We start from the raw sequence: 26,384 nt of genomic DNA, 5'->3' as shown, positions 1-26,384 counted from the left end.
AAGTATTTAACGAGAAAACGGACGGAATATATTACTGATGGTTTCAGTAGAAGCGCAACAAAATGACAAAGGATATCTTTGAAAGACCAAAAAAAAAACAGGGTAGATTAATGATGACCGTCAGTATACTCGGAAGAGGAACAGCATATAGAGAGCCAAAAACGGGTCCAGCGTCCAGCGTGTCTGATTATGACATGAGGATTGGTGTTTGGAGTTGTGTCAGTGACGACGGGAGGTGCGGTGGCGGGGGAGACAGCAGCCTGTGCTTGCGAAGACTGGGCTTGAGACGCGCCATTAGAATGCTGTGTGGTATTGCCATTGGGAGGACGGGAGGTGCTCGCGGCAGCGTTCCCAGGTTTCAATGGAATTATTTTCATTCGTCTTTCTCTTGCACATGCGTTCCTCTGTGTTGTATGAGGGAGGGTTTGAATATTCGAGAAGCAAACAGACAACATACACGTTTGCCCTTGGCGTACGGAACATTGACTACTGCTGAGGGACGCTCGCGAAGCTCGATATCTTCACCGGTTGGTCTCCCAGAGAGACGACTCCGAACCCAGTGGAAAGGGCGGGGTCGCGAAGACGTATCGTGGGCGTCGGTGTGGAATAAAGAAGAAAGTCGGTCACGAAGGATGCTTGGATGTGATGCGTGCTGAGAACAACATGCAAGTCAGGCAAAACAGTACTGGATTAGACATTAATGACATACGTGAGCCCGATCTGGTAAGTCGTCAAAAAAACCATGAGGCACCCGGCGCTGGGGAATGATGATTGGCTGACGAACTGGACGTGGTGTAGCATCAGCCTAGAAGGAATGTGTTCAATTGCGATAGGATAGGACCTGATCATAAAAAGTAACACATACAGCAAAGACCGGCTTGTCCAACAGAGGTTCGCTAAGGCCAGCTTCTTTTAGTATCCCAGAAATGTCCCATGTATACGCATTTTTGTCACCGCAGCCAGTGGCTAGTAGCTTTCCATCTGGCGAAAATGACACAGAAGCCACGGCATATGGATGCCGGAGGGGCGAACCGATGGGTTGGTTATTGTCGAGGTTCCATAATCGAACTTGTCTGGCGAGTAGACGGCGTATTTGTGCCCTGTCTTGATTGGTGCGAGGTTTGCCTCTTCGCTCTCTACATCCCATTGTCTTGCAGTCCCATCGAGAGATCCGCTCAAGACTCGCTGACCGTCTCCACTCCAGCAGACATCCATTACCCCCTTTGTATGCCCCGTCCATTTCACGATGACTTTGCCTGTGTCCATGTCCCACAACCTCACTCCGCCATCCTCACTCCCGCTCACCACTTTCTTCCCGTCCGGAGACAACGCTATGCTCAATACTGGCCTGTCTCCGTCCCGCCAGTCGTCTCCTATCTGCTTCCTACTTTTCAAGTTCCATACCCGCAGCGAGCCGTCCGATGAACAAGTCATTATCCGTTGTCCGCCTGGTAGATGTATGGCACCGTGGACCCAATTGGTGTGTCCCTCAAATTTCTGGCGAGGCATTATCCTCGAGGTCTCTTGTCTTTCAAGGATGGGTGAAGACATCTAGGCGGAGCTCCGTTTCAGCTTCCATCTGACAAAGTCCAAACTTATCACTCACAGCGATATGTTGCTCAGCAGGTCGCAATGTGCTGATACCAAGACACAATGAGCGTTAGGTCAAAAGTGCACTGGAAGTTTGACTTGGCACATCCTCGTGTTCGCTCCACAGCTTCTAGCAGGCTGTGCAACTCAAGCGCCCAAGCCTCGTTTCTAATCAACTTTACTATTCTAACCCCCATGTTTATTGTCGCTTCATACACCAAATTGCGCCTCACCACCCTTGCTATGTCTTACAGATGATCTTGTCCTCACGCATTCTTTTCGATCTCGTCATGGACGCTGCTCTTCCAATCACAGTAAACGAAACATACCCTCGGCCGCAGATATCGGCGCACTTAGCCGGGGTTGAATGAAGCTGGAAAGCATCAATATTTCCAGAACAAGGTCGACTTGATCAAGTTCTTGAGCAACAAACATCAATCGCTGCATTCGTCAAGGGTGAGTCCTCTGTAGCATGGATCATCCAATGTTGTATCAAACCTCCTAACAGGCACGGTGGTCGAGTCGTTGCTCAGCGTTCCGATACGCAACTTGAATACGACATCGACGCTGTCAACGAAATCATTGCAAAGCATCTACCTATCCCAGTCTGCGACTTTGCTTTCTATCCCGGTCTCATCCGTTCCTTTGATGTCAATAAGCCTGGTGCTGAGGTCCACCAACTCAAAGGTGGTATTGCTAGTGGTTCTATCCTCACGGGCCAGGGCAACAAGTCACGATTTGTCCGGTAATCGTAACGAAACACACTCAGGGCCGGAACTGTGCAAGCTCCAGCAGGATCGTCTTTCTGCACGCTGAAAACAATCGCTTGCAGTTTGGTTTTCACGCCTCTCGCTTCACATCATCTTTACACGCGTCATTTTCACCATGGTGCTCTCGTTCTCACCACATTTGTTGTAGATGGCACGATTACGTTGTTGTAGAGTGAACACAATGAAATATATATTTCGTCCGTTTTTAGTCCACTTTGAATGTGCTCGATGCAACAGGAACTTGAACGACCACAGATGACCGCGACAACGATATCTGTCAGTTCAGCTTCTTCCACTACTAGTATGAGGAAGCACCGATGCTATACACTTCAACACAGTCCAGTAAGATCGGCAATGCTGCCTTGTCCGACATTACATGCTCTCACAAGCCTGTAATCATAGCAATCATGAGAGGCACGCAGTCAGCTCTGCAATAAGTCATTCGCTCGGACAACCCTGGACTTGGACTACATATTGAGTATAGAATAGAATAGAATACAACGTATGATACACTGTACACCCGGCGCTTTCACATCTAAATTTTATCTGGAATCTCCTTGATGGATCCACTACTTCTTCGGTCATCATCAATACTACTAAGGTCTACAAGTGCTGATGTTAGCAAGTGCGACAACTGGAAAGGACTATGAAGAGACTCACCCCTCTCGACACTTCTGCCAATGTTGTCCATGTGCCATGAGGCTCAAATCAAGCTCAGGACCTCCTCTAGGTATCACCAATGCAGTCTGAGGGTTATAAAATGGGTGGCGAGAAGTGGGTGGCACCCAGAATAACAGCCGATGTTTGGGCCCAACCATCCACCCATTGTCACGATCCAGTAAAAAGCGGGTCGAGCTGCGGTCATCAAGGGATGCTCCCTCCATTAGCTCAGAAGTGTTGCGCAGCGCATGGATGGAGTTGGGCGAGAAGCAAATGAAGTGATTGTTCCAAGTGTTAAATGTCATGGTAGTGGTAGCCTTGATATTGCGATGTTCATTTGACAATGATGTATGATCTGACTCGGTGCACTGTCCTGACTGCTGCATCCTCTTGGCATCCCACAGCCGAACAATCTCATCCTCTGAACCACTGACGATGCGAGTGCCGTCTGGCGAGAATGAGACTGAGGAAACTGAGTTAGTGTGCCCCCGCAAGGGCTCACCGACTGGCTGACCCGTTGCAGCATTCCACAGCCGAACGGTGTGATCCCAAGAACCACTGACGATGCGAGTGCCGTCCGGCGAGAACGAGACCAAGGAAACTGTATCAGTGTGCCCCCGCAAGGGCTTGCCGACCGGCTGACCCATCGCAGCATCCCACAGCTGAACAGTGGTGTCGTACGAAGCACTGACAATGCGAGTGCTGTCCCGCGAGAACGAGACCGAGTAAACATCACCAGTGTGCCCCCGCAAGGGCTCACCGACTGGCTGACCTGTCGCAGCATCCCACAGCCGAACAGTGTTATCCAAAGAACTACTGATGATGCGAGTGCCGTCCGGCGAGAATGAGACTGAGGAAACTGAGTTAGTGTGCCCCCGCAAGGGCTCACCGACTGGCTGACCAGTTGCAGCATCCCACAGCCGAACAGTGGTGTCGTACGAAGCACTGACAATGCGAGCGCTGTCCGGCGAGAACGAGACCGAGGAAACTGATTTAGCATGCCCCCGCAAGGGCTCACCGACTGGCTTACCCGTTGCAGCATTCCACAGCCGAACAGTGTTATCTCTTGAACCACTGACGATGCGAGTGCCGTCCGGCGAGAACGAGACCGAGGAAACTGTATCGGTGTGCCCCCGTAAGGGCTCGCCAACTGGCTGACCCGTTGCAGCATTCCACAGCCGAACAGTGTTGTCCCAAGAACCACTGACGATGCGAGCGCCGTCCGGCGAGAACGAGGCTGAGGAAACTGGACCAGTGTGCTCACTGAGCACCATCTGAACAGCCAGCCAGTTCATATAACGTCCAGATGCTACACGAAGAACATTGGGATATCGTGCAGAAAGCATTCTCGATAGCGGAGAGTTGGCAGGCAAGAATGGGAGTGCCGATACATACAGATGCGGTGTGGTGTGTAAAATCATGCTGCCAAAGACTTGAATGAATCTCTGAACATCCGTTGCAGTCGACGAGACATCTTTGAATTCCGAATGGCCCTGGTGTTGCGCATCAGCATTTTATCTGACACTCCGTAGCAATGTACTCACCCTTAGCCACCGATTAATGAGCGAAAGGGCACGAGGTGCACCACTAAGAGCACCAATCAGGGTGAGTAACTCGAGCCAGAAAATCACCCGCTCGTGGCCGAAGAACAATTTTACTTCTTTCGCAAGCTCCTTGTCGAACGCTGTGGTTCGTACGTGCGATGTCCAGAATCGAGAGGAATATGACAAATGTAGGGGGATGCATTTTTCGATTCGTTCTTGCAGTCCGGGATCTTCACTATTAGGCAGATACGACGACTTTAAATTGCAGATATTGAAGCGCAGGCCGTGTTCCATCACTCGAAGCGACGCGAAAGCAAGGTTATGTTGAGCCTTTGACAGGTCGATGAAAAACTCTCCACTGGATCGTTCGTCAGTCAAGAAATCGCGGAAGGATGCGTGAATGGGTCGGATTGGGGAATCTGGATTGGTGGTACCGCTGAGGAGGGAACCCATGCTTTTTACGACAACCTCCACATCGAAATTATCCTCTCGAGTTGGAAAATAGCGCCTCATGGCGTTCAGGGAAGCTAAAGGAAGGGGTTCCGTTATGGCTAGTATTTGTCCCATCACCGAGCGGAATCTCGCTAACGCCGTCGAACGCAATTTCTGCGAATGCTGGACATGGGTAGACGTATCCTTGGGCATGACATTCATTAAAATCAGACCGTACATGCTGTGCAACAGCATGCTTCTCTCGGCAGGATTGTGTGACACCACAGCGTTGTAGCAGTCGTTTGGAGATAGTCCTACGTGGGACTCTTTGATGTACCCACAGGCAAGACGCGCCCATTCGAAAAGTCCGTCAGCTTTCTCAGCCAGGATCGCGAACTCTCTGTCCTGGAAATCTAGCCCCTCCAGCTCCTTGGATACGTAAGCATGGATGTCGCGCTTTGCGTCTGCTGTTGGGATCTCATCCATGGACACCTGTCGAATATGCTCAACGCCACGAAACGCGTCTTTGATGTCGCCAAGCGGGCGAGAGGTGACGATGAAGCGGAAGTTGTGTGGGAGATTCATGATTTTGGGAACGTCGGGGTTTTGATGTGTGCCAGCTAGAATGCGGAGGAGGTCTCTCCGCGTCTCTGCTCCGCCGCTCTCGTCTAGCGCATCGATCATGATCACGATGGGTCCCGCAGTGGACCCAGATGACTTCTCCAGCGGTTCGATCAGAAGCTTCTGCCACTGCTGGGTGATATCCGCTGTATTCTTCAGCGAATTTGAGTTCTGAACTGCATCTGCTAATGCCCGCCTCATCTCCGGATCACGGTCAGCCAGGTCTCGCGCGATCGTGGAAAATATCTTTTCGTGGCGACGGTCCGCTTCTCGCTGACGGTCAAAAGAGTAGCACGAACCGAGCCCTCCCACGTTGTTGAACCACTTAGCGATGGTGTGGCCGATTGACGACTTTCCCGTACCTGCAGGGCCAGATAACCACAGCACGCTTGGAACGTTGTCCCCAGTGCTGTTGACCCATTCCGTAATCTGGGAAAGGATTCCTGTGCGCGTCCCTTGGAGACATTGTTTCCTGGTATCCAGGCCTGCGCCAGCTGCATAGGTCATACCACTGAGATCCAGTATTTCTCCTGAAAAGGTATGAGTATATGTCAAAATCACAAGCACGTCTGAACGCGTACCCGTACGGTGGATGTGTATGGCTACGTCGTGAGCCACTTGGTCCCGGAAGTTTTGCATGAGCGTATCCAACACGTCACTGTACTGTTGTATCGTGTCTTTTGTTTCTGACACGACATTCTTTCCGAGTCTCTTCCCTATGATATCAATAGAAACTTGAGACGGTCTAAAGTTTGACAGTTTCTTAAGACTCACAAAAGTTCTTGGTCTCCGAATATTTTTGGATAAATTGAGCACATTCGAAGGTCTGTTGAGAGATCTGTCCGAGGATAATGCGCATCGACGAGATTTGGCCAAGCATTCGATCTTGTGTTATAAAGCCATAAACTTGACACAACTTCTCGAGAAGTATGAGTACCGCTGCGTCGCGGTCTGCTTGAGCTAGAATAATCTGCGCGAATGATTGCTGAGCGATGTGAGATGGGAAGAGATGAAAAGAAAACGTACTTTAGCTGCACAAGACAACACGCCCAGCGCCATCTTTGCATATGGATGTAACTGTGGAACGGCATTAGTTCGGTTCCAATAGAGAAGAAGACCCATACATCCGCGATCTCTCCGATAACAGCGTCGAATATCCTGAGGGGTTTGAGATATGCGTCCTCGAACTTGCCTGCGGTATCGAGATCCTCTTGTGCATCCTTGCCAGCAGACGCTACAGCTTTCGAACGCCGTGAAAGTGAATGCATGTGCTCCGTAGCACCTTGTGCATCCCGAAGTGCTGATGGGACATCAGCCTCCACTCCTGTATCAGACGGAGCAGCCTGAGCCTGCGCGACCACGGAAATTTAGAGAAAGCACAGAAACCAACGGATAAGTATGGGAACCCACCTCGATATTCGGGGTCGATGAAGCACGTTCCTCACGACGGGCATTTGGGGGAGCAGGGCTATGGCTGCGGGAATCCTTCGAGCGCTTGTTGTAATGTTAGTCGTATTCCAGGACACTCATTACACATGCTCGTAGACTCACCCTCTTTAACTTTTTCGCATCCTCCTTGAGCTTCTTCAGAAACCGACCGATTCTACCACGGGGTCGATGCTAGACGAAGGATGCGTGAATGTCAGTGTTTGGAGTGGAGCGATGTGATCCTCTTAAGCCACGTACAGAGCTTCCAGGAGCTGTTGCTTGACTAGTTGTGTGGGTTTCTCGAGTCGAATCCCTCGATGAATGATTGTCTTTGCTCATTGTTGGTGGTTGAGGCAAAGTAAGGATCCGACCTGAGTCCGACACCATGATTGCCATTATCGCACGCCTCGAAGAAGCCTGGAGGCAGTGTTGCGAGCGCTAAACGATAGTAAGCATCCGGATTTCGACCGCATCTGAATCTCTCTGCGGTATGCGCGTTGAATCTGATAGGCTGTGGACCCAGCTTATATGCGCACACGCCGGTGCAGGTCGAGTGAAATGGATGGTTGTGACGAAGTATAAACTCTATTAGCCAGACCTGAGATCGTGAGATTTTACTCCGATTGCGAGCCTTAGCTTTTCCATGGCTAAAATCAAGTTTGATCTATATGATGCGGAAGAGTATCCGCTCAAGGGAGAGCAGGAATGGATAAGTGACGTGCAAAGCCTCCGAAGCCGTACTGTCACGCTCACGTCAAAAGGTATTACAAATCGCCAACATCATGGTACGTGTTCGAATTCACTCGATCGGGAAGTACGAGCTTGAGAAGGTAAGCGACACTAGGTAAACCAATCGACGTTATCGTTCAATCGTTGTTGCAACGACAAGCTGTAAAGCTTTAAAGTCTTAGTTCAACCGGTACCTGGCCACGTGACCTAATATTTTACTAACACTTGCTACTACTGTATCTTAGACCAGGTCCACGACACACCTGTACCATAGTGCTACCCGCAAGGGACAATCGACACCACATAACCATGTCAGACTGGGGTAAAAACAATAATCTGTTCAATCATATCTCCTACAACGCTCACCACGATCAAGCACAGAATCCGATGATGCTCCTGCCCCTACTGCGGCACCGATCGCGACCAAGATAGCTGTCAAGAGTAAATGGGAGGGTGAAGACGAAGAGGAATCATCTCCAGTCGTACGTCGTTACCATCTCCTCCCTTATTCATCTCACCGATCTTACCAGAGCGATTGGGACGCATCCTCGGATGAATCCTCGGACGACGATAAACCAGCAGCAGCACCCGTAGCACCCCCAAAAAAGAAGGGCACGGTGAAACAGAAGATAGCAGAGAAAGAAGCTGCGAAAGCTGCGCTAGTGGGCAATGGTGATTTGGAGTATGATGAAGACTCTGTCCTTGATCCGCGCGAGAAGGCGAGGCTGGATAGGGAGCGGGAGATTAAAGCTGATTTGGATAATGCTGCTGCGCTTTTCGGTGCTGCTGGCCTCGGAGGTGGGTTTTAGGCTCGGAGTTGGATTCGGGTTGTTGGTTTGGGCGTTTTCAGCTGATCCCTCTGCGCCTGTGTTTGCAGGCACCTCATCATCCGATCTAGACGCGCTGATTTCCGCCGATCCCCGCACAAAAGAGGATTTCCAGGATTTCTCAGCAAGAATCATCGAATTCATCGTTAAGCAACATGAGACCAAGCCTTTGTACGCGTCATTCGTGGAGCATCATGTCCGAGAACTCTGTCAGCCTTTGAAGGACGTGGAGATCAGGAAAGCTGCGAGCGGGCTTACGACGCTTGCTAATGAGAAGCAGAAAGAGCAGAGAGACAAAACGAGCGGGAAGAAGAAAGTCAAAGCTGCTGCGAAGCCTGTACTAGGCTCGGCGAAAGTTGCCAACAAGTGAGCATATTGTTTTGATCAGTCGTCACGATCGCTTATTGGTTTTAGATTTGATACGGGGGTGTATGATGAAGCGCTGGATGATTTCGGTACCAACCAAGATGATTTCATGTAGAACAGTACCTGTGCATCTACTATATTACGTTTGAGTAGATTTTTGTCTTTTTAGCATGAGCTGATATGTCAAAGCTCAGTCGTCCTCGTCTCCTTCGTCTTCGCTTGCTTCGTCATCGTCGACGAGGCCTACTAACCCTCCGCCTTCTTTTTCCTTCAGAACGCGCCCGGCTTCGCTGAGCTTCGAAGCAAATGCTCTCCGTGCACCAGAGTTGGCGCCGACGTCCCATATCTGTAATTTCGCTCTAGAGCCTGCTGCAGCGATCGTAAGGGGGTCGTCTGGTGAAAACACCGCTGAGAAGACTTTGCCCTAAAATTACGAATCAGCACATGATATTGATGCGACGACAGAATCAAATGAAATACTGACCACTTCCATATCTCTTGACGCAACCATGCTCACAGCAGGCTTGCCTCCAGCGGTCTGGTCTACGTTCCACACTTTGACAAGTTTGTCCGTCCCTCCCGTGCATATACAACCCCGTAGCAATGGGCTGACGTCAAGAGCCGATACGGCACCATCATGTGCAGAGAGCGTAAACCGTGCAGGCGAAGGGGATTTCATATCCGTAGGAAGCGCCCGAGCATCAAAATTGAGCACGAGACCATTTTCTAACGAGACCTATAAACCCATCAACGATTAAAACATTTAACAACGAACCAAGATTGACACTCACATAAAACGCATGCGTTTCCCAAGGATCCCATCGCAAAGCCTCAACATCAGCCCCAAGCACAGCCCCAACACCCGTGTCCGGCGCCCTAGAATCAAACACCCGAACCGTCCTATCATAACTTCCAGACAAAAGCACTGTCGGTTCTTTCTCGTTCCATTGCACAGCTTGCACCTTATCCTTGTGCACCCCAAAGCTCCTTATCGCTCCCTCCCCATCCACGATCGGACGTGACAAATCCCATAGCTTCACTGTACGATCCGCAGATGCGCTCGCTAGCATGTGCCGATGGCTGCGGTTCCATGAGAGCCCGAGGACAGCGTCGACGTGGTATGCGTTTGATGAGGGACGGTGTTTTGTCTTTTTGCGCTTCTTTTTACCTGTGCCCGCTGGGACGGGTACATGTGCAGCTGTTTGATCAGGTCTGCCAAGGATCATGTCGGGGTACATGCTTTCTACGACGTCTAGTGACCATATTTCGATTTCAGGATCGAGCGTACCGACTGCGATGTAGTTTCCGAATTTTGGTGGGGCGTCAGTCTCCATTTCTGAGGATGTAGGTGGGAAGTCTAGCCATTCGAGGCAGAGGGGGAAGTTGGGAAGCATGAGATCGTGATGAACGTAGAGGTTGTCTTGGGATTCGTCGTAGACGTAGATCTCGAGTTGGGATACATCGTCTTCGGTTTTTGCGGTGACTAGGAGATTGTCTGTCGGGAGGATTTCGAGTTCTGAACGCTCATCATCTTCAACATCCTGTATGGCGTTAGATGCAAATAAGAGAGAGGTAAAACAAACGCACGTCTTTGAGTGTGATGTATGGATCGTCTTGGTTATCCCTATAAAATGTAAGTCCTTTAATATTGCTAAATGGACCCGTGCCTGTTAAACATCAGCATCACCGAATAGACCGTGTCCACAGACGTACCCTCTTCTTTGACATCATCATCGTCATATTCATCCAACTTATACTGCGCAAGATCATCCCCCTTTTCAGGCACATCAACCTGTACATCTCCGTCCACCTCCATCGACGCATCCTCCTCGCTTTACAATACCATCAGCAAACATCACAAGGAGTGAAAACAAAATCACGCACTCGACCCATGCATCTTCATCACCATCCTCATCCGCATCATCCGCCTCAGCACCTTCCGCGCCCTTGCCCATACTCTTAGCAGCATTGTGCGCACGCTCCATCTCTATCCGCGCATCCTCAAGCTCGATACGTGCGAGTGTACTGACGCGCTCGAGTTCCTTCTCATCGAGGACGTATTTGGAGGGCTGGTGGGCTGAAATGCCTCGTTTTACCCTGGAATTTTTGTTAGATATGTGGGATGTGCGAGACGGAGATTGTTTACCATGATACACAGGAGATGAGGTTGCTCATCGTTTGTGATGATGAGCAGCGAATCTAATTTTTTGTGATCGTGGTCACGTGACTACTGACTTAGGTTTCGAGTTTCGCTGTACTTTTCATGTCAGCCTTAGTACCTGCAGTAATACAGTATACGATGTGCAGTCACTAATTCCGCTCGCAAACTCAGTCATTGCTGTGCACTGCAGCGGCGCAGCCTTGGTCTGTTGTGGCTGTCAGCATTAAGTCATATATAATAATATGATAACATTGACTCGGGGAACAGTACACACAGACCACGGGCATAAATAGACGAGCGCCCGCTCGTCCTTCAAGTCATGCTATTGGCTCGGGAGAAAACTCGGATTACCTATGGTACCATTATATCGACAGTCTTCTCTCAGCCTTCAGGTATCTCAATCTGTGCCGCGATTTGTAAATGAGTTACGATCTATGTCAGTATCTCCGTCATTTGTGGTCCCTTTCTGACTTCATTCGTAGTCTCCGGTAGTCCTCGATCATCAGAAGGAACTTGGGAGAGACTGTGTCAAGTCGCTGTCAAAGGTGCCGAATATGACTCCCCTGAACGCCAGCCACATCCAAGGTGTTTGGAAGGGACCCGAGTGACCCTTCTTGACGACATTTACCAATCACTAGACAATCCAGAGAGGAGTCAACTCATTTGGCTACATGGCATGGCGGGAGTCGGGAAGTCTGCAGTTGCATTCTCTGTCGCTGAGAGGATGAGAGGTCTGAGAATCACAGAGCAGACGAAGACCGAGACACGGCTGGCGGGCACGTTCTTCTTCTCACGTAAAAAACCTAATCGCTCCACAACTGGGTATTTTTTTGCAACGCTTGCCTATCAGCTTGCCTGCAATTTCCCCAGCGTGCGGGAGGACTTGAACCGAGCTATTCGCGACAATCCTGCTCTTCTAGACCCCAACAAATCTCTTCGCGACCAGATGGAAGGACTTTTTCTGAGACCTCTGCGGGGGCTTCAATTCAGACTGTCCAATTGTCTGCCTTCTGCGTTCGTTATCGATGCCCTTGATGAATGTGTATCCAAAACCGAGCTCACGAATCTCATCTCCTTGCTTGACCAAGCACTCCATGAACCAAATTTACCTGTGATCCACATCCTGCTAACTAGTCGCTCGGAAAACCATATCCGCAAGGCCATTCAACAAACAGAGGTACGTTCACTGGCGACCAAGATACCAGCTGGAATCTCTGGGGAGGGCATAAGTACTGTGATCATCTCGTTAGATGGTGCGGCAGATGTTGACAAGGACATACGCAAGTTCTTGGAGCATTCCTTTGTAGAGCTCGAAAGTCATCCTGGTTTTCCGCAGCCAACGGCAGATGAACTTGCACAACTGACGAGCCGGGCGGGCAGGCGTTTCATTGTGGCGTTCACGATGATGAAATTCATCGAATATGGATACCAGGATCCCCGCGATCGACTTCAGGTCATGCTCAGGTTCACGAGCGAGCTGCTACCAGGAAAGGAGGTGTACGAGTTATACAACCGTATCCTCGCCACATGCGCCGACCCCGTGCGGGCATACCTGCACTTGTCTGTCGTTGCCGCCCTTGCAGATCCTCTCCCTATCCGACAAATATCGGAACTTCTAGGTCCTGGCGAGGGTATAGATGTAGAGAGAACACTGGCGCAGCTACGATCCGTCATCGACATTCCTACCGATAGCAGTCTCCCGGTGAATATCTACCATTCGTCGGTTCGTGACTATGTTTCCGACCCTTCAAACTGTAGCTTGATCGAGGTGCAACATATCAAACACCCCCACTTCATACTCGCATGTTCCTCTTTTCGCTTGATGCTAGAAATTCCATCAAATACAGCTTTCCGGGATGCACTCTTAGAATTAAACAAGCAAAGCAAAGCTGTGCAACCGCACCACCCAAGAAACTTAAGGCACTCGTTAGCCTTCATTGTCGAGCCACCCGAGCCACTACATGCTCTGATAGGTCTGCTATGGACTCGAGGATGTCGACGTTCAGCCTTACAATCCTGGCCAATGAGTCGGGACGGGCTTGCCTGGCTGCAGACCTTCAAAGGAGACGGCTGGCTGCGGAGTCCGGAGGGGAAAGACTGGCTACAGACAAAATGGGGATTGGACTGGTTACAGAACAGGTGGGGCAGGGATTGGTTAGGGAGTCATGGAGGCGAGGACTGGCTGCAGACCCAGTGGGGAAAGGAGTGGTTGCAGACCCAATCGGGGGAATATTGGCTGCAGACTTTGGGGGGCAGATATTGGCTGCAAACTAAAAGCGGGCACAACTGGTTGCATACTAGGAACGCACAAGGCTCCCTGCAATCCCATAAGCAAGACTGCTCATTAACCCACGAGCAAGAGTGGCTGCAGACTAAGCCGCTGCAAGGTCAAAGTGTGGAGGACTGGCTGCAGACCCTGGAGAGAAACTGGCTGCAGACCCTGGAGAGAAACTGGCTGCAGAGCCTAGAACAGGACTGGCTGCAGCATACACAAGAAGGTCAAGAGTGACTGTGGAATGAGAGGGAAGATTGGTTGCATCAGTGGGCAAAAGACTGGCTAAAGACCCAGGGGGGGAAGGACTGGCTGCGGACTCAGGATGGTCAATATTGGTTACAGACTCGGGATGGGCAAGATTGGCTATGTAGCCACGGAGGACGAGAGTGGCTGCAGACCCATACAGAACGAGACCAGTTGCAGATTACGAGTGACTGGTCACAGACGGAACTGCATACAGAGAGCCTGCAAGAGTGGCTGCAGACCCAGGACGGGCAAAGATGGCTACAGACTGGAAGCGTGGTGGACTGGTTGCAGACCTTCGAAGTACAAGAGTGGTTGCAGACACACAGCGGGCAAGGTTGGCTGCAGACCAGGAGCGGGCAGCAGTGGCTACAGACCGAGAGAGGGGAGAATTGGCTGCAGACCCGCAAAGGAGAAGAGTGGCTGCGGACTCACCATGGGCGAGGCTGGCTGCAAACCGAAAGCGGACGGGACTGGCTACAGACCCAAAGCGGACAAGACTGGCTGCAAACACGCGATGGTCGCACTTGGCAGACGACTCTTGCGGCATCTGTCTGGCTGACAATTGAAGAATTCTCCATTACATTTGAAGCAATAAACGAGCACATGATCGACCCGGAAATCCATTTACTGCCGGCTTTTCAGGTTATCCAGCAGTTCAAAAACTTACCGGATTTCTTGATGTTTCCGGCGTTCCTCGCATTAAGGCATCAAAGTCATTCCAGTCCTGCATTATTACTACCGCCAGTTTTCTGTCTCCCAGACATGGATATCATCCATGCTATGAAGGCCTTTGTGAATTTCGCAAAGGAAGCACGGGAACAGAGTCAATCGGCTTCCGACGCTCTCAAGTACGCATGCCAAAACTGGGCATTCCATCTCTCGCGAGTTAACGTTCATCTATGGAGTGATGAGCTGAACTGCAAATTCAAGCTTTTTTGGAATCAGCATCTCCTCACATGGCTCGAAAGGCAGTGGTGCTTGAAGGGGCTTCTGTCTTGCCTCCTCATCCTAGCGGAAGGACAGAAACATGCAAAGGTGTGTGGTTACATTGATTCGTACGAATTGCGCATATAGTAAAATGTCACCTTCAGGCTCAAGGAATATCTCAGCCAAGTGTTTGAACTTGTCAGCGTACCTGTGATTCTTTTCAGTAAACTTTCAGCTCGTAGTCAAACCTCGTCAGAAGGAAGATCGTCCGTACAATAATCTAATCTTTGTTTATAAGCGTATTGACTTTCTTCAGCAAGCAAAAATTTGTTCTGTCGCTGGGTTATCATTTCCTCAGATAGGCGTCTATGTCGATTTGATACGAAACAACCCCTCCGCACTGAGCGACTGAGCATGCTAATTGTGCGAGGCACGCCTAAATGCAACTGTCGAGTGAGAATGGTTGAGTATATATTGTACAACGCAGTATAACTACAGGCCATACCATCAGTTCCACATGCCCTGAGCATACAAGCCCAGTATATCGCTAGCCAGTGTCGGACTATACGATGAAACATCAGCCATCGTGTAAGTCTTATCCTTCTGTAAGCCATTGAGAATGCCGATAATCTCCTTTCCAAGGAAGTTCAAGAAGACAACATCAATAGGTGTGTCGGCCGTCACGTTAGGGGGTTTTGAGCCAACGTAGAATGGGACATCGTAGTTGGGCAACGGGGTGTGCAGTGTATCGTCTGCATGATCAGCGTCGGGGCATGACTAAACGAGTGTTATGAGCATCGAACAAGCACGGCATGGAACTCTTACATCTCTCGTGACATAACCAAATGATGCTTGTCCACCCGCTCCAGGACGGTCGTCTATCTCCTCCAACCAGGCACTGTCTGGAGTGTCACCGATTTCATGGCTGGAAAATACAGCTTGGGTTTCATCTCGTTTCTGTTGTATCGCCATCGGTTTGTTCATAGCGGGGAGCAGTTGGTTTGCGATCGCAGATGTAACATTGGCAATGTATAGGAACGAATCCTGATATGGCATGATTGTTAGTTGATCGTTCTTGGTGAACGATCCCTTTAAGAGGTCGAAGCGTAGAGCCCATGAATCAATAATCATGATATTTGGAATGGAAGCGCGAGTATTGTTAATGGCGAGTGCGTATGGGACAGCCTAATGAGCGCGTCGATACCTGCACAATTTATTTCACTACAAACTTGGCACTTACATCTTCGATGAAGAGAGATACAAGAGACCCGTTGGAAGGATAAGGGTTACTAGCGCACAATGGTTGAGCTTGGACGATAATACTACATAATGGGCACCCACTAAGACAAGGTATAATCTTGCTGAGCTGTTCCGTACAGGTGGGACAAGTTAAAGCGGGCTGCAAGCTCCTCTAGGCCACGGGTGATCGATCGTCCGTGGTCGGTGTCAAATGATCGGTTTGATGTTCGAGTGTGGTACTAAGTAGGAGTCATGGGCAAGATTAGGCTAGCGGTGGAAAGCCGAAAGTTCGGTAACATACCTCGTAGGTCACGCGGTTCTGGTCAAGATATCTCCTTGTGAAAGTAACGTTGTCACGGTTGTGCTTGGCAGCATGGAGGTCCGCGCCTAATTTCTGGTGTTAGGTGTCTGAGGTACAGTATTGTTATAACATCGTACTCATCCAGCCTAGAAGATCATGTCAGACGATACTCCTTATTCATCTTTGCAGTTTACACACCGATTGTTTCCATGTAGCGTCCGCTTTCCATAGCCATGGATCGACCATCGTACTGTGTACAATCACGGATGTGGGTATGTCCTAGATCTACAATGAGCATGTTATTTGGAACGATCAAGATGGTAGCCTCCACCTCCAAATATTAGTATGGGTGTTAGAGGGTGCACAGCCCGTACAGCGTTGACAACGGTAGGCCCTGGATGAACATTTCGTTGTATTATCGTTTGACAAACATTTCAATGGCATACAGCTATTATTGGAAACAGGCATGTGTCTGCAGTCGCATCAATGAAATATTTCCTTCGGCAACAAGGAATTTGCCTACCCGATAAGCACGAACGCGTCAGGCTCTTCTGCAATGACCTCGACGAACTACAAACAGAACTCAGGATGCCATGTTTCAATCACTCAAACGCGTCGAATAACGTACCCACTGCTCCTTGACCATATCACCGACAGCTTGCACAGTCGTGTTCATATCGTTCCCAGTAAAATTGAATATGACTCCAAGAGAAGTGATACGACGGCCTCTGGCGTGTCGAATGAGTAAGAGTCCCTCCTCAAATTTAACATGTTCACTTACTTCCTTGTGGTGAACTTGGCATAACGGTCTGCAGGAATAAACATTGGCAGCAGCAACAATCATTTTGAATGCGAACTCACTGCCTACTGGGACACTCTCAGGCTTGCCGTCTGAATTAAACACAGTGATGTTGACGTTAGAGGTCAAGTACCGCCCAGCGAGGTGGGGGACAAAGTTGGTATACCTGCAGAGCATTCATGGCATTTTGGTAAGCCGTTTCCGAATTTGCGAAGATGTTCATGGGACATTCGTCCATAGAACAAGTATTGAAGAGTGATGCAGACAGTCAGTAGTGTGAGCATACCAAACACAGTTTAATGAGGAGATGATAAGTTGCACCAAATCATCAAAAACGTGACAAAAGAAGAAGAAAAGCAAATTTTGTGTCAGTTAAAGAAGATTCGTTCAAAATGGTTATAACGCACATATCATACGTATCCGCATAACCATACAATTCGTGGCTATAAAAGGAAGATTAAGGAGACGCATCAGGAGAGAACTCGGACTACAAATTCAACACCCACTTTCCGATGGTCATGAGATCGTAGGGGAGGCGCTCAACGAACTTGTTTGACTATGAATGACGCATCCGACATGTCAGCATTAGTTATATATATCACCCGTGAATAGAACGGACCTCGTGTGCATCGACATCACCGGGAGGATATCCATCAGAAAGACCGGTTCCTGGGAAATGTGAGTTGGATTGTGTTTCGGACAATGAGTGATTGCACATACCGTCATGTAGATCACCTGAGTCTATCAAAAGAAGGTCGACATTCTTATGCTGCGATAGGAATTATACATGATAAGTGCACGAGTTCAGATTGATGGACGAACGAGGGCGATTTGCTTCATGTGAGTCACAAAGCTAGAAAAGTCTCCGAGATCCCCACTAGAATTCGCACGAGGTGGGTGAGTGACGGTGGCTCGAGGTAGTTGCGCTGTGAACACCAACCTGTAGTATGGTTCAGCCCAGGACGACTTCTGGTGCCCGAGTAGCCAACCATGGGTATCGGTTGTGTGGATTACGTTCAAGTCTCCCCAGACAAGAGGACGGTATGGAGGTGCGAGTGGAACCTGCGGGTACTCACGCCTTTCTACATGTTGATGAGCATGGCCGTCGCGAGCGTGCAAGTGATCGCCCGCGCAAGCAGCGCAACGGAGTGCAAGACCCAGGAGAATGGCAGGAGTTAACTTGGAAATCATATCGGAGACCCCTGAAATTGAATCTCAAAATATTACTGCCTTTATACCACAATGTTCTCGGGACTCACCTCGGATATGAATGATCCTTTCTGACAGTTTGACGCGGGGCCCCTCCCCCCAATTGCCTAACCTTCAAACAGCTGGTCTGCATCATGGATATCAAATTGACAACATGGCCCGGCAGTGACAGAAGTGCCATGATGATGATAGAGGAACTTTAGTGTTCAAAGTCGACTCGTTTACAGAAATTTGAGAAACCAAATCCCACTGCTCGGCCGCTCGGCTAATATATCAGGACGCAGAGTTCGAAGGAAAATTTGTTATTTATATAATTCGGTTCGGTCTCTTGAAGGTTGCCGGATTAACTTTTGAACCTTTAGCCCCTCCCAGTCCATCTATGACGAACACTTAGCTTGACTCTTGCTTTGGAGATTACAGTACAAAGCATCGATCAGAGAAGAATTATCTGAATCTACATCGCTCAGTCCGGAACAACGTGATCTCCTTGCTCGCGCCCGCGGTGCCTTATTAATGAACAAATTTAATCTCCTCGTGTTGTCCTCGTGTTCTAGCACCCTGTCTCCTTGCTCGGCTTACCGTCTTCCAAGGTACGGGCCATCGGACTCGTAGATGCCGATATATCATGATCGCGTATAGAAAACTTGAAGATTGGAGAGAATTTCTTCATTTCTATACCACAACAATTAACTAAAACTGTTAAGACCATCAGACGCGGCGCTCTGCGGGGTGTATCAATACGAATAGCTGACGAGGTCCGTGTTTGTGATATAGGTTTAGTTATATTTTGGAATATGCAGAGAATAATCCTAGTGGATAGAATTCTAAGATGTCGAATCACTCATGAGACTTGGGGCTCCCGCGCGCGGAGTAACTCCATCACCGTCGCTCGGTCATCCACATTCAAGCACAAACATGTATGATATTGGCTGTCGCGAGTACGTCTTCCTCTTAGAGACGCGGCACATGGGTTGTTAAGGGTAGGTACATCGGCCTTTTACCTGCAATCCAACTGCATGAGTAATATGAGTTTCAAGAAACCAGAGAATACCCACAGAACAGGTTGTCTATGTTTTTATCGAGGATGAGATATTTAGTCACAATCAGACTCGCACCCGTGTCAAAACAAATCCGATAAGTTCAGATATCTGAAGTTTGGCTGACCAAATTGAAACCCCAGGAAATATATCGTATACCATGCATCCAAACGCCCAAATGTTGCCTTTCTCATTCCACGGGCCATTGAGAATGGTTTAGAGCGCGAGCAGAGATCTCGTCATTTGTGTGAACATTTGCAGGTTGCGCTATTAGATGCCACATGTCAGTCCTACTACATGCCCTATCATTTTCACCGCTCCCGAAAATCTGCAACAATGGAGTTGCGCATCATGGCCTCGAGCGAAGTTAGAGAGGGACTGAGAGACGACGGTCTGGGCAACCACTCGGAATGGAGGTAAGAAGGGTGGGAGTAAACTTTAAAGTCCCTTCATCCACCACTACCTTTTCGATTGTCCTCAATACAGAGTCCAGACAGGAACGCCACTTCTTCGCCAATGCCCTCCGTCGCGATGCCACCTCGATCTCCTACATCCTCACATCCGAAAAGGCCATTCCACACCTCAGCAGGTTTATGAACAGTTCGGGACACTTCAAGCCGACCTTCGGTGAGCTGTAAACATTTGTCTGAATATGCTGCTACCGTGTAGAACACAGACTCGCCGGCGCACATCAACAACCGTAACCTACACCGTGACCAACAACTAATTGTCCCACACAAATAATTATACTCCACGACAAAAGGGTGGTCGCGTCTCTCCGACTCTCACCGCGTCGCTGTCGGCACCAACGGAAAACTAGTAGACTCATTTGAATACATAGAAGAACCGAACCGCAACGTCACAACGCCATCAATAAACCGGTGAGTACTAGTTCTTGCTGGGGATTATGTTGATTATGGTGCTTTTACATAGCCATATATTGCTTTATATTACATTATCTTCTTGCAGGTTCTCTGATGGCACGTTCAGCCATCAATGCATCACTCGCGAGCTCTACCTGATCTAGTATTACAACCTACTACTTCTTCGCCTGCAGTTCTCCTTCTGTACTTAGTACTTGTGGCGTCGCCCCACCTTCTGATCCAAAACAAAAAAACTTTAACCTCCGATTTACATATCACCTTTGATGCGATACGTTCCACTCTTTTTGACTTCTCGCACTGCATATGACACACTCCGGCAATTAGCTAAGCGTTATCGATCACATCGTCGTGCCCCATGTCAACACCTCAGTATTTAACAACCTGAGCTCTTTGCTAGTGCACGAGTAATAGGTGTGTAGCCTACGCTCGTACTAATACTTTCCTCGCGTTGTCTTATGTTAACAAGCTGTTGTACCTCGTACTTGTCTGCCTACAAAGAGTTAACAATCTAGGCATAGCCAGCAACCTCTGTAGTTGCACCACCTAAACTCACCCGAGTTGGAACAAAGCTTAATGATTTTCTATAGAAGGAACCATGGCACCGGGCGAACGAGTCCATCATTGATCAAGTGATCGTCAACGTTCACACCCACGTTGCAAAATTAAAAATTCTGCACTTACCCTCATTAATCATCCTTATGGCATACCACAGCCCGATGTGACCAAGGAAGAGGACGTTAGCGAATTGCCTGGAAGTGGAGCTTACGCAACTGCAACATCTATGCGGAGTGCACAATACCTCGATCCCATTTCGGTTATCTAGAAAGCACTGGATAGTGGTATGCGTATATATAGCGTGAATGTTATTGTCATGCGTCTACCAAGTCCGCCTCTCACCCACATCCATTCTCTCCCAATATGACCATAATCATAAATGATCCCACTTGGTGGCCGGCCATCCATGCATATCGTTTTTCCAGCTATTTTTCAGGTTCGTGGAGAGCAGTTGGATGTCACGGTTAAAGCTCAATCTAACCTTGATGGCGGTTTCGCAGTTGCGGCATCTGTTGTACTGACGTACGATTGGGGTGAGCATGATGATATTAAAGGACTGCTGATATCCTACAACTTGAAGTATTTTCAGCACTTACATTCGGACAAGAGGTATGTTGATCCTATGACCGGAGCAGCCTTCCCTCTAAGAATGCTTTTATAGGTCGAATTGGTCTGGGTGAGTGGAATCTCACGTCACAGGGACAACCATGAAAATACACTTGATTACAGAAGCAACGCTGGTCCCTAATGACATTTCTGTATCTCAGCGCATGTAGCTTTTTTGCGGTTGCCATGTTGTGCTGACTTGAAAGTATCCTAGGTGCGCTACCTTGGAATCTTATATGCTACGTATGTTTGGAAGGCTAAATAATCGATGTCGCGCTAATTGTATATCTCTCATAATCAGCCTGGGCGTCCTGAGTATATCTCCTCAGTACATCCATTGTCTTCGCTTCGTCTGACCAGCGGCATACAGTTTATGTTCCCACCATCTCGCTGACAGATACAGTGAGTCTTCTGCGCAGATGCTTGCTATATCTCTCTAATTAACCGTGGTGCCCTGTAGGAGTGGGTGTGGTTCTTTCCCAACTTCTTGGTTCTCTAATGACGGCCACACCATATTTCCACAGATGTGAGTCTGTTTGTAGTGTGTGCTAGTGCTAGTCACTGAATGGATCCATCAGGCTTGATTATGTACGAGCTGTGGTATTGGATGACTGTCCTGGTATTTGCAATGCTGTGGGGTGAGCTTGGCACTTGCGAGACCTCAGTGATATTGACTTGACTGAAACATGCTGCAAGTCATCAGCGTCACTCGGTTGTATGCTATGTATCAAGGATCCAGAAAGATCCTGATACTTCTCATTGTCACCCTCCTGGTTGTCAACATTTTCGATGTAGTGGCAGGTGTACTGGAAAACCTACAAACTTCAGGGGGTACGCTTAACTGTGAATGAAAAATAACGTGCATGGGGCTCACTGATGAATACCAGAGGAATTCATTCTCTCCGGCACTTATCAGTGCTCGATCAACTATGGGGAAGATGTCTTACTTCTGAATTCCATTTCTTGGATAGTCTCCATTTCGTGGGAGGTCCTCGTACTGTCTCTCGCAGTTTGGATTGCGGTAAAACACTTCCGTGAACTGCGACGACATTCGGCAGGAGGGATTATCGGGGACTGTTTCACGGTATTGATGAAAACTCACGTGGTTTACTTTGCGAGGTAAGCTCATATTGTGATTATTGTCCCTTCTTTTCCACTGAAGGTTCGGACGTGGTAGCTGTGTTGCTGTTTCTTGCACTTGCATCATCCTTGATTTCTCTCCAATATCCTCAATGGTATGTCGATATTTCACTTACTTCTGCGTGCGACCACGATTCATCATTTCTGATTTCCCTTGGAACTCAGACTTTTAGTGGCTTCCTTCAGATTTTGATTGTTGTACAGATGTTTGTGCTGGGACCACGACTGATCCTTGGCCTTCGAGAATTTAACGCTAAACTCGTGGCTGACTCCGACGCAGCAACCGGCATGATCTCAATCGTTTTCCAAGAGCGTGTGTATATATCGACTAGCAGTAGTGTGTAATGCTCAGTGAAGTTGACGCGGACAGTTGTCTGGCGCTTGCAGGGAGCGCGGGAAATGGGAAATTTGGTTTTTGGTCTCTATTCCAAGTCTTGTTGCGGTGCTCAAGTAGTTATTTGGTGTCATGAAGTAGATCTCAAGGAGACAAGTTTGGGTAGTATTCTCTTTATATTATGTGTTCGAATTATTCTGTTGTAGGTTCTGGCATTAACAATTATTTCAACCAATATCCTGGATATCCCTACTGTACCAATGAAGGAAAGGAGTGTATTGAAAGGGAAAGCGGAGAAGCGAGATATGCTTCATCACCAAAATTCCTCAAGTCTGAAATTACCTTATGCGGACACTTTCCCGCGCCACAATCTTTTACGGACTGATGACGCGATGACGATTGATGGCAGGTTCAACAACACTCCCTCAGACATACCTCAACACCCTCCTAAACGCGTAAGGCTGCCATCAGTCTGACGTGCCCCTGGTAAGTTCAGATTTCCCCTGATATGTTATTACCATATCAACTGACCAATGTGTCACACGACAAAATCATTACATTGTCATCGATTTGCATCACGTTACTCACATCATTGATCGTGTTTTCGTCAATGCAACAGTGTTACATTTACGCGTCGTTTGGTGTCACACAGCTTACTCTGCAGCTGGGCTCTGCTTCTCGCGCAACATTCTGTAAATATCACGAAGTCTTGTGTTTGGGCAAGTTTTACTACTGACACCAAAAGTTAGAATGTTTTGGGAATTCCAGGCAACTCCATTTCCCCCCTTTCTTCTTACCACCATCTTCCCAACAACTTGTCCCGCCGCCACCGCCTTCCTCCACTGATTCCACGAGTCTGAGGGTTTCGTGGATTCAGGTAGTATAAAAGGTATTTTTCAATGCATATACTCATGTTTACTAAGTAGATGAGTCTATGGGCCCTTTTGCCACAGTCAAAGGTACATCCCCTCTAGCGACATCGCCGACGGTTCAATGTATTAGTCGTCCCTATTGCTTGCCTGCTCTTGCCTGCCTCATTGCCTCACAGTCGTCTGCTCTCGCTTGCCTGCTCTTGCCTGCCTCATTGCCTTGCGGTTTGCTCTCGCTTGCCAGCCTCGTTGCTGCGTTGTATTTGCTGCCGTTGTGTTGATCCTGTCGTGTTTCGCATTGTTATCATGTTTTCTGGTCGCATATCGCATTTTCTGATTGTGAGTCGAGGGATTTGTATCATTAGATTATAGCACAATTGACAGGAATACAACCGATTTTGCGAGAGTAATGCGGTGAATTTGATGATCACGTGCGTTATTGATACGTGAACCAAACATCATGTCAATAACACCAAATATTGATAACATTATCTTGTCGGCAGTCGCGTCTTAACCCTTAGCCCTACCACCACCATGTTGGCCTGTCGCACTCAAACTCGTCTGATCCCTATTCTGATTATTTCTCGTCGTATGGGACTTTACTTGGAAAGTGTGAGCACCCTACATATACATCACCGGAGTCATCACTAGTGCCCTTGAAAGTCAGAACATGGAACTTTGGAGGGGTAAGCCATCACATAATGAAGTTGGAAGAGCAAAATCAAGTAGTCTAAGCATCCACAATCGTGAGTTCTCAGATTACATGCCAAAATATAGCGCATATATTGACTTTATCTGATCTCACAGTCTTTTGACACCTGACCTCCCTGAGCTTGGGTGAGTGATGATTGACCGGGTAAGAAGCTCACCAGGTTACATTCCTTCACATCTGATATCTCTGCAGTTGTCTGATCTTCAGCTGCCGTCTGGTCAATCCTGCCCAGGATCTTTCACCTCACTTCACAGCAAGGCCAAAGATCTTGTCACTCGACGTGCTAGACAACCCAAACCCTCCCAAGTGAATTCTCCCTTGGCAGGTAATCTAATGAACTATTTGATGCAGAACTCTGCGCAGCTCACAGTACCTGAAGAGGGAGCCAACGAGCTTCCGAACATGGGTGTTAACCATCCTAGACTAGCGCAATCTAGGTGCGTCTAAGTTTTCATTTATCCATGTATGTACATTGCTGACAAGCATCTTTGCTCATTTCTGTGTGCTTGTGCATGCCTATGCCTATCTCGACGTGTCTGCGTCCGACGTCTTGTGCAATAGGTACAATTTTTCACATTTATAAGTTATAACTATAGCTGATCATTTGTGTAGGAACTTACAATGCACAATACCGGGTATCATTTACATACCAACCCAGCCGCACCTGGTGGCCGCCTCTGCTGGTCTTAGATCATGTCATGTGCGTAATTGTTCTTGTGGTTAGCGCTGGAAGGCTGAGTGCGCATCTTCAGATCCCATTGCCAAGTGGTCTTATCATCAGATCCGCTGACCATTCGCTGGCCGTCAGGAAAGTAGGATATGGATTGAATCAACTCTCCATGACCCTTCAAAGTTGTTACCGGTTTCAGAATCGATTTCGTGGCAGCTGCCTTTGTCAATGTGGAAGCCATGGCTGCATCTCCACGAGCGGTAGTCAAGTACAGGAAAGGTAGTCGTTGGGTACATTCGAAGGTGAGGTCTCCTGGTGTCAGTGTACTTTATGACTGACGTGAGCAGCGATTCGAAGATGGGCCCTCTGGTAAAGCCAAACATCAGTTCATTTGCGCTGGAAGTCCAGATGAGATTTTCGTGTTACCGAGAGGTTAGCGAAACTGGAAGCATCCAGTCCTGGCATCGATAACAGCAACTCACATAGTACAGTAACTTATACCCATATTAGATGGACAGCTGAGGGTGACAATGTAGCAATAGAGGCGGGCCAGCCCATGTGGGCCCATGGCAACAATTGTACCATGGTAGACGAGTGGGCTGCAGGGTTGTGTGTACCTGTTGCAAACGGATGGGTTGGTGGTATATAGTGTAGATGGTAGTATAGGCATGCACTATATAGGATATCTATGTAAATAGTAGTGAATGCAATGAGCTATGGAGACGAGTGGGCCGGCTGAATGGTGTGCAATGTAAATGAGTGGGCCAGGGAGATGGGTATGATGGGGACGAGTGGGCCGGGGGTAGGGGTGCAATGGAGACAGGTGGGCCGGGGGTATGGGGTGCAATGGAGACGGGTGGGCCGGTATGCGAAGTACAATAGAGATGAGTGTGCCGGTATGCGAAGTACAATGGAAGACGAGTGGGCCGGGGGTAAGGGTGCAATGGAGACGAGTGGGCCGGGGGTATGGGGTATAATGGAAGACAAGTGGGCCGGGGGTACTGGGTGAAATGGAGACAGGTGGGCCTCATGATATTCCACCCGGTGGACAATGGAAATATTTGCTGGTATGGATGATACAGATGAGCTGGAAGAGCGTTGTGGGACAGAGGTGAAGGTGAGATGGATGATACAGATGAGCCGGACTTCCGGTGTGCGAGAGGTGAAGGTGAAATGGATGATACAGATGAGGCAGACGTCCGCTGTCCGATAGAGGTGAAGGTGAAATGGATGATACAGATGTGCTGGACGTCCGGTGTGCGAGAGGTGAAGGTGAGATGGATGATACAGATGAGCCGGACTTCCGGTGTGCGAGAGGTGAAGGTGAGATGGATGATACAGATGAGCCAGACGTCCGCTGTGTGATTGAGTGAAATGGATGATACACATGAGCCGGAAGGGCGTTGTGTGATATACGATGATGGAAATACCATCCGGTATAGCAACATTCTCA

At 48.7% G+C, this 26,384-nt stretch overlaps 8 protein-coding genes across 8 annotated transcripts; 4 read left to right on the top strand and 4 right to left on the bottom strand.

Moving 5' to 3' along the window:
- Window positions 1-107: 107 nt before the first annotated feature.
- On the top strand, window positions 108-975 carry F5147DRAFT_697658 (uncharacterized protein; the record flags this gene model as incomplete). Its single annotated transcript, XM_041437513.1, has 2 exons — window positions 108-656; window positions 710-975. A coding segment is annotated over one exon (549 nt), but the record flags the coding sequence as incomplete, so codon positions are not given.
- A 1,891-nt stretch (window positions 976-2,866) lies between these two features.
- F5147DRAFT_207493 (uncharacterized protein) lies at window positions 2,867-3,330 on the bottom strand. The gene is made up of 2 exons (XM_041428589.1): window positions 3,021-3,330; window positions 2,867-2,963 (listed from the first exon to the last, which is right to left on the bottom strand). The coding sequence occupies exons 1-2, from the start codon at window positions 3,323-3,325 to the stop codon at window positions 2,957-2,959; spliced, it is 312 nt and encodes a 103-aa protein (XP_041292336.1). The 5' UTR covers window positions 3,326-3,330; the 3' UTR covers window positions 2,867-2,956.
- A 3,003-nt stretch (window positions 3,331-6,333) lies between these two features.
- Window positions 6,334-7,465, bottom strand: F5147DRAFT_761311 (uncharacterized protein; the record flags this gene model as incomplete). The annotated part of the gene is made up of 7 exons (XM_041440524.1): window positions 7,304-7,465; window positions 7,169-7,237; window positions 7,028-7,111; window positions 6,742-6,966; window positions 6,644-6,694; window positions 6,392-6,587; window positions 6,334-6,362 (listed from the first exon to the last, which is right to left on the bottom strand). Exons 1-7 carry the CDS (start codon window positions 7,439-7,441, stop codon window positions 6,334-6,336), a joined length of 792 nt encoding a protein of 263 aa, XP_041292335.1. The 5' UTR covers window positions 7,442-7,465.
- Window positions 7,466-7,846: 381 nt separating this feature from the next.
- F5147DRAFT_207427 (translation initiation factor eIF3 subunit) lies at window positions 7,847-9,240 on the top strand. The gene is made up of 5 exons (XM_041428588.1): window positions 7,847-8,096; window positions 8,156-8,256; window positions 8,305-8,572; window positions 8,652-8,967; window positions 9,016-9,240. Exons 1-5 carry the CDS (start codon window positions 8,084-8,086, stop codon window positions 9,080-9,082), a joined length of 765 nt encoding a protein of 254 aa, XP_041292334.1. The 5' UTR covers window positions 7,847-8,083; the 3' UTR covers window positions 9,083-9,240.
- On the bottom strand, window positions 9,158-11,190 carry F5147DRAFT_802766 (transductin family protein/WD-40 repeat family protein; the record flags this gene model as incomplete). Its single annotated transcript, XM_041443310.1, has 7 exons — window positions 11,114-11,190; window positions 10,852-11,064; window positions 10,681-10,799; window positions 10,555-10,634; window positions 9,759-10,508; window positions 9,452-9,703; window positions 9,158-9,391 (listed from the first exon to the last, which is right to left on the bottom strand). Exons 1-7 carry the CDS (start codon window positions 11,140-11,142, stop codon window positions 9,158-9,160), a joined length of 1,677 nt encoding a protein of 558 aa, XP_041292333.1. The 5' UTR covers window positions 11,143-11,190.
- Window positions 11,191-11,245: 55 nt separating this feature from the next.
- Window positions 11,246-12,878, top strand: F5147DRAFT_802758 (uncharacterized protein; the record flags this gene model as incomplete). Its single annotated transcript, XM_041443309.1, has 3 exons — window positions 11,246-11,564; window positions 11,611-12,305; window positions 12,351-12,878. Coding segments are annotated over exons 1-3 (1,239 nt in total), but the record flags the coding sequence as incomplete, so codon positions are not given.
- Window positions 12,879-14,656: 1,778 nt separating this feature from the next.
- F5147DRAFT_697632 (Metallo-dependent phosphatase-like protein) lies at window positions 14,657-18,110 on the bottom strand. The gene is made up of 20 exons (XM_041437512.1): window positions 17,856-18,110; window positions 17,738-17,792; window positions 17,636-17,684; window positions 17,535-17,584; window positions 17,422-17,471; window positions 17,323-17,358; window positions 16,978-17,081; window positions 16,898-16,925; window positions 16,745-16,844; window positions 16,640-16,686; window positions 16,563-16,588; window positions 16,448-16,510; window positions 16,315-16,395; window positions 16,254-16,262; window positions 16,117-16,202; window positions 15,918-16,054; window positions 15,817-15,865; window positions 15,402-15,761; window positions 15,082-15,353; window positions 14,657-15,022 (listed from the first exon to the last, which is right to left on the bottom strand). The coding sequence occupies exons 1-19, from the start codon at window positions 18,104-18,106 to the stop codon at window positions 15,084-15,086; spliced, it is 1,851 nt and encodes a 616-aa protein (XP_041292331.1). The 5' UTR covers window positions 18,107-18,110; the 3' UTR covers window positions 14,657-15,022; window positions 15,082-15,083.
- A 2,819-nt stretch (window positions 18,111-20,929) lies between these two features.
- On the top strand, window positions 20,930-22,691 carry F5147DRAFT_837398 (uncharacterized protein; the record flags this gene model as incomplete). Its single annotated transcript, XM_041444066.1, has 14 exons — window positions 20,930-21,036; window positions 21,101-21,133; window positions 21,190-21,209; window positions 21,262-21,276; window positions 21,330-21,372; window positions 21,421-21,449; window positions 21,508-21,521; window positions 21,577-21,608; window positions 21,667-21,732; window positions 21,785-21,844; window positions 21,903-22,037; window positions 22,094-22,325; window positions 22,384-22,441; window positions 22,512-22,691. The coding sequence occupies exons 1-14, from the start codon at window positions 20,964-20,966 to the stop codon at window positions 22,689-22,691; spliced, it is 990 nt and encodes a 329-aa protein (XP_041292330.1). The 5' UTR covers window positions 20,930-20,963.
- Between the last annotated feature and the right edge of the window lie 3,693 nt (window positions 22,692-26,384).

This window comes from Suillus discolor, assembly GCF_016758755.1.
Source record: "Suillus discolor strain FC423 chromosome Unknown F5147scaffold_31, whole genome shotgun sequence".
Taxonomy (NCBI): domain Eukaryota; kingdom Fungi; phylum Basidiomycota; class Agaricomycetes; order Boletales; family Suillaceae; genus Suillus; species Suillus discolor.
The sequence above is the reverse complement of the archived record's forward strand: the minus strand, read 5'-3'. Positions and strand labels throughout refer to the sequence as shown.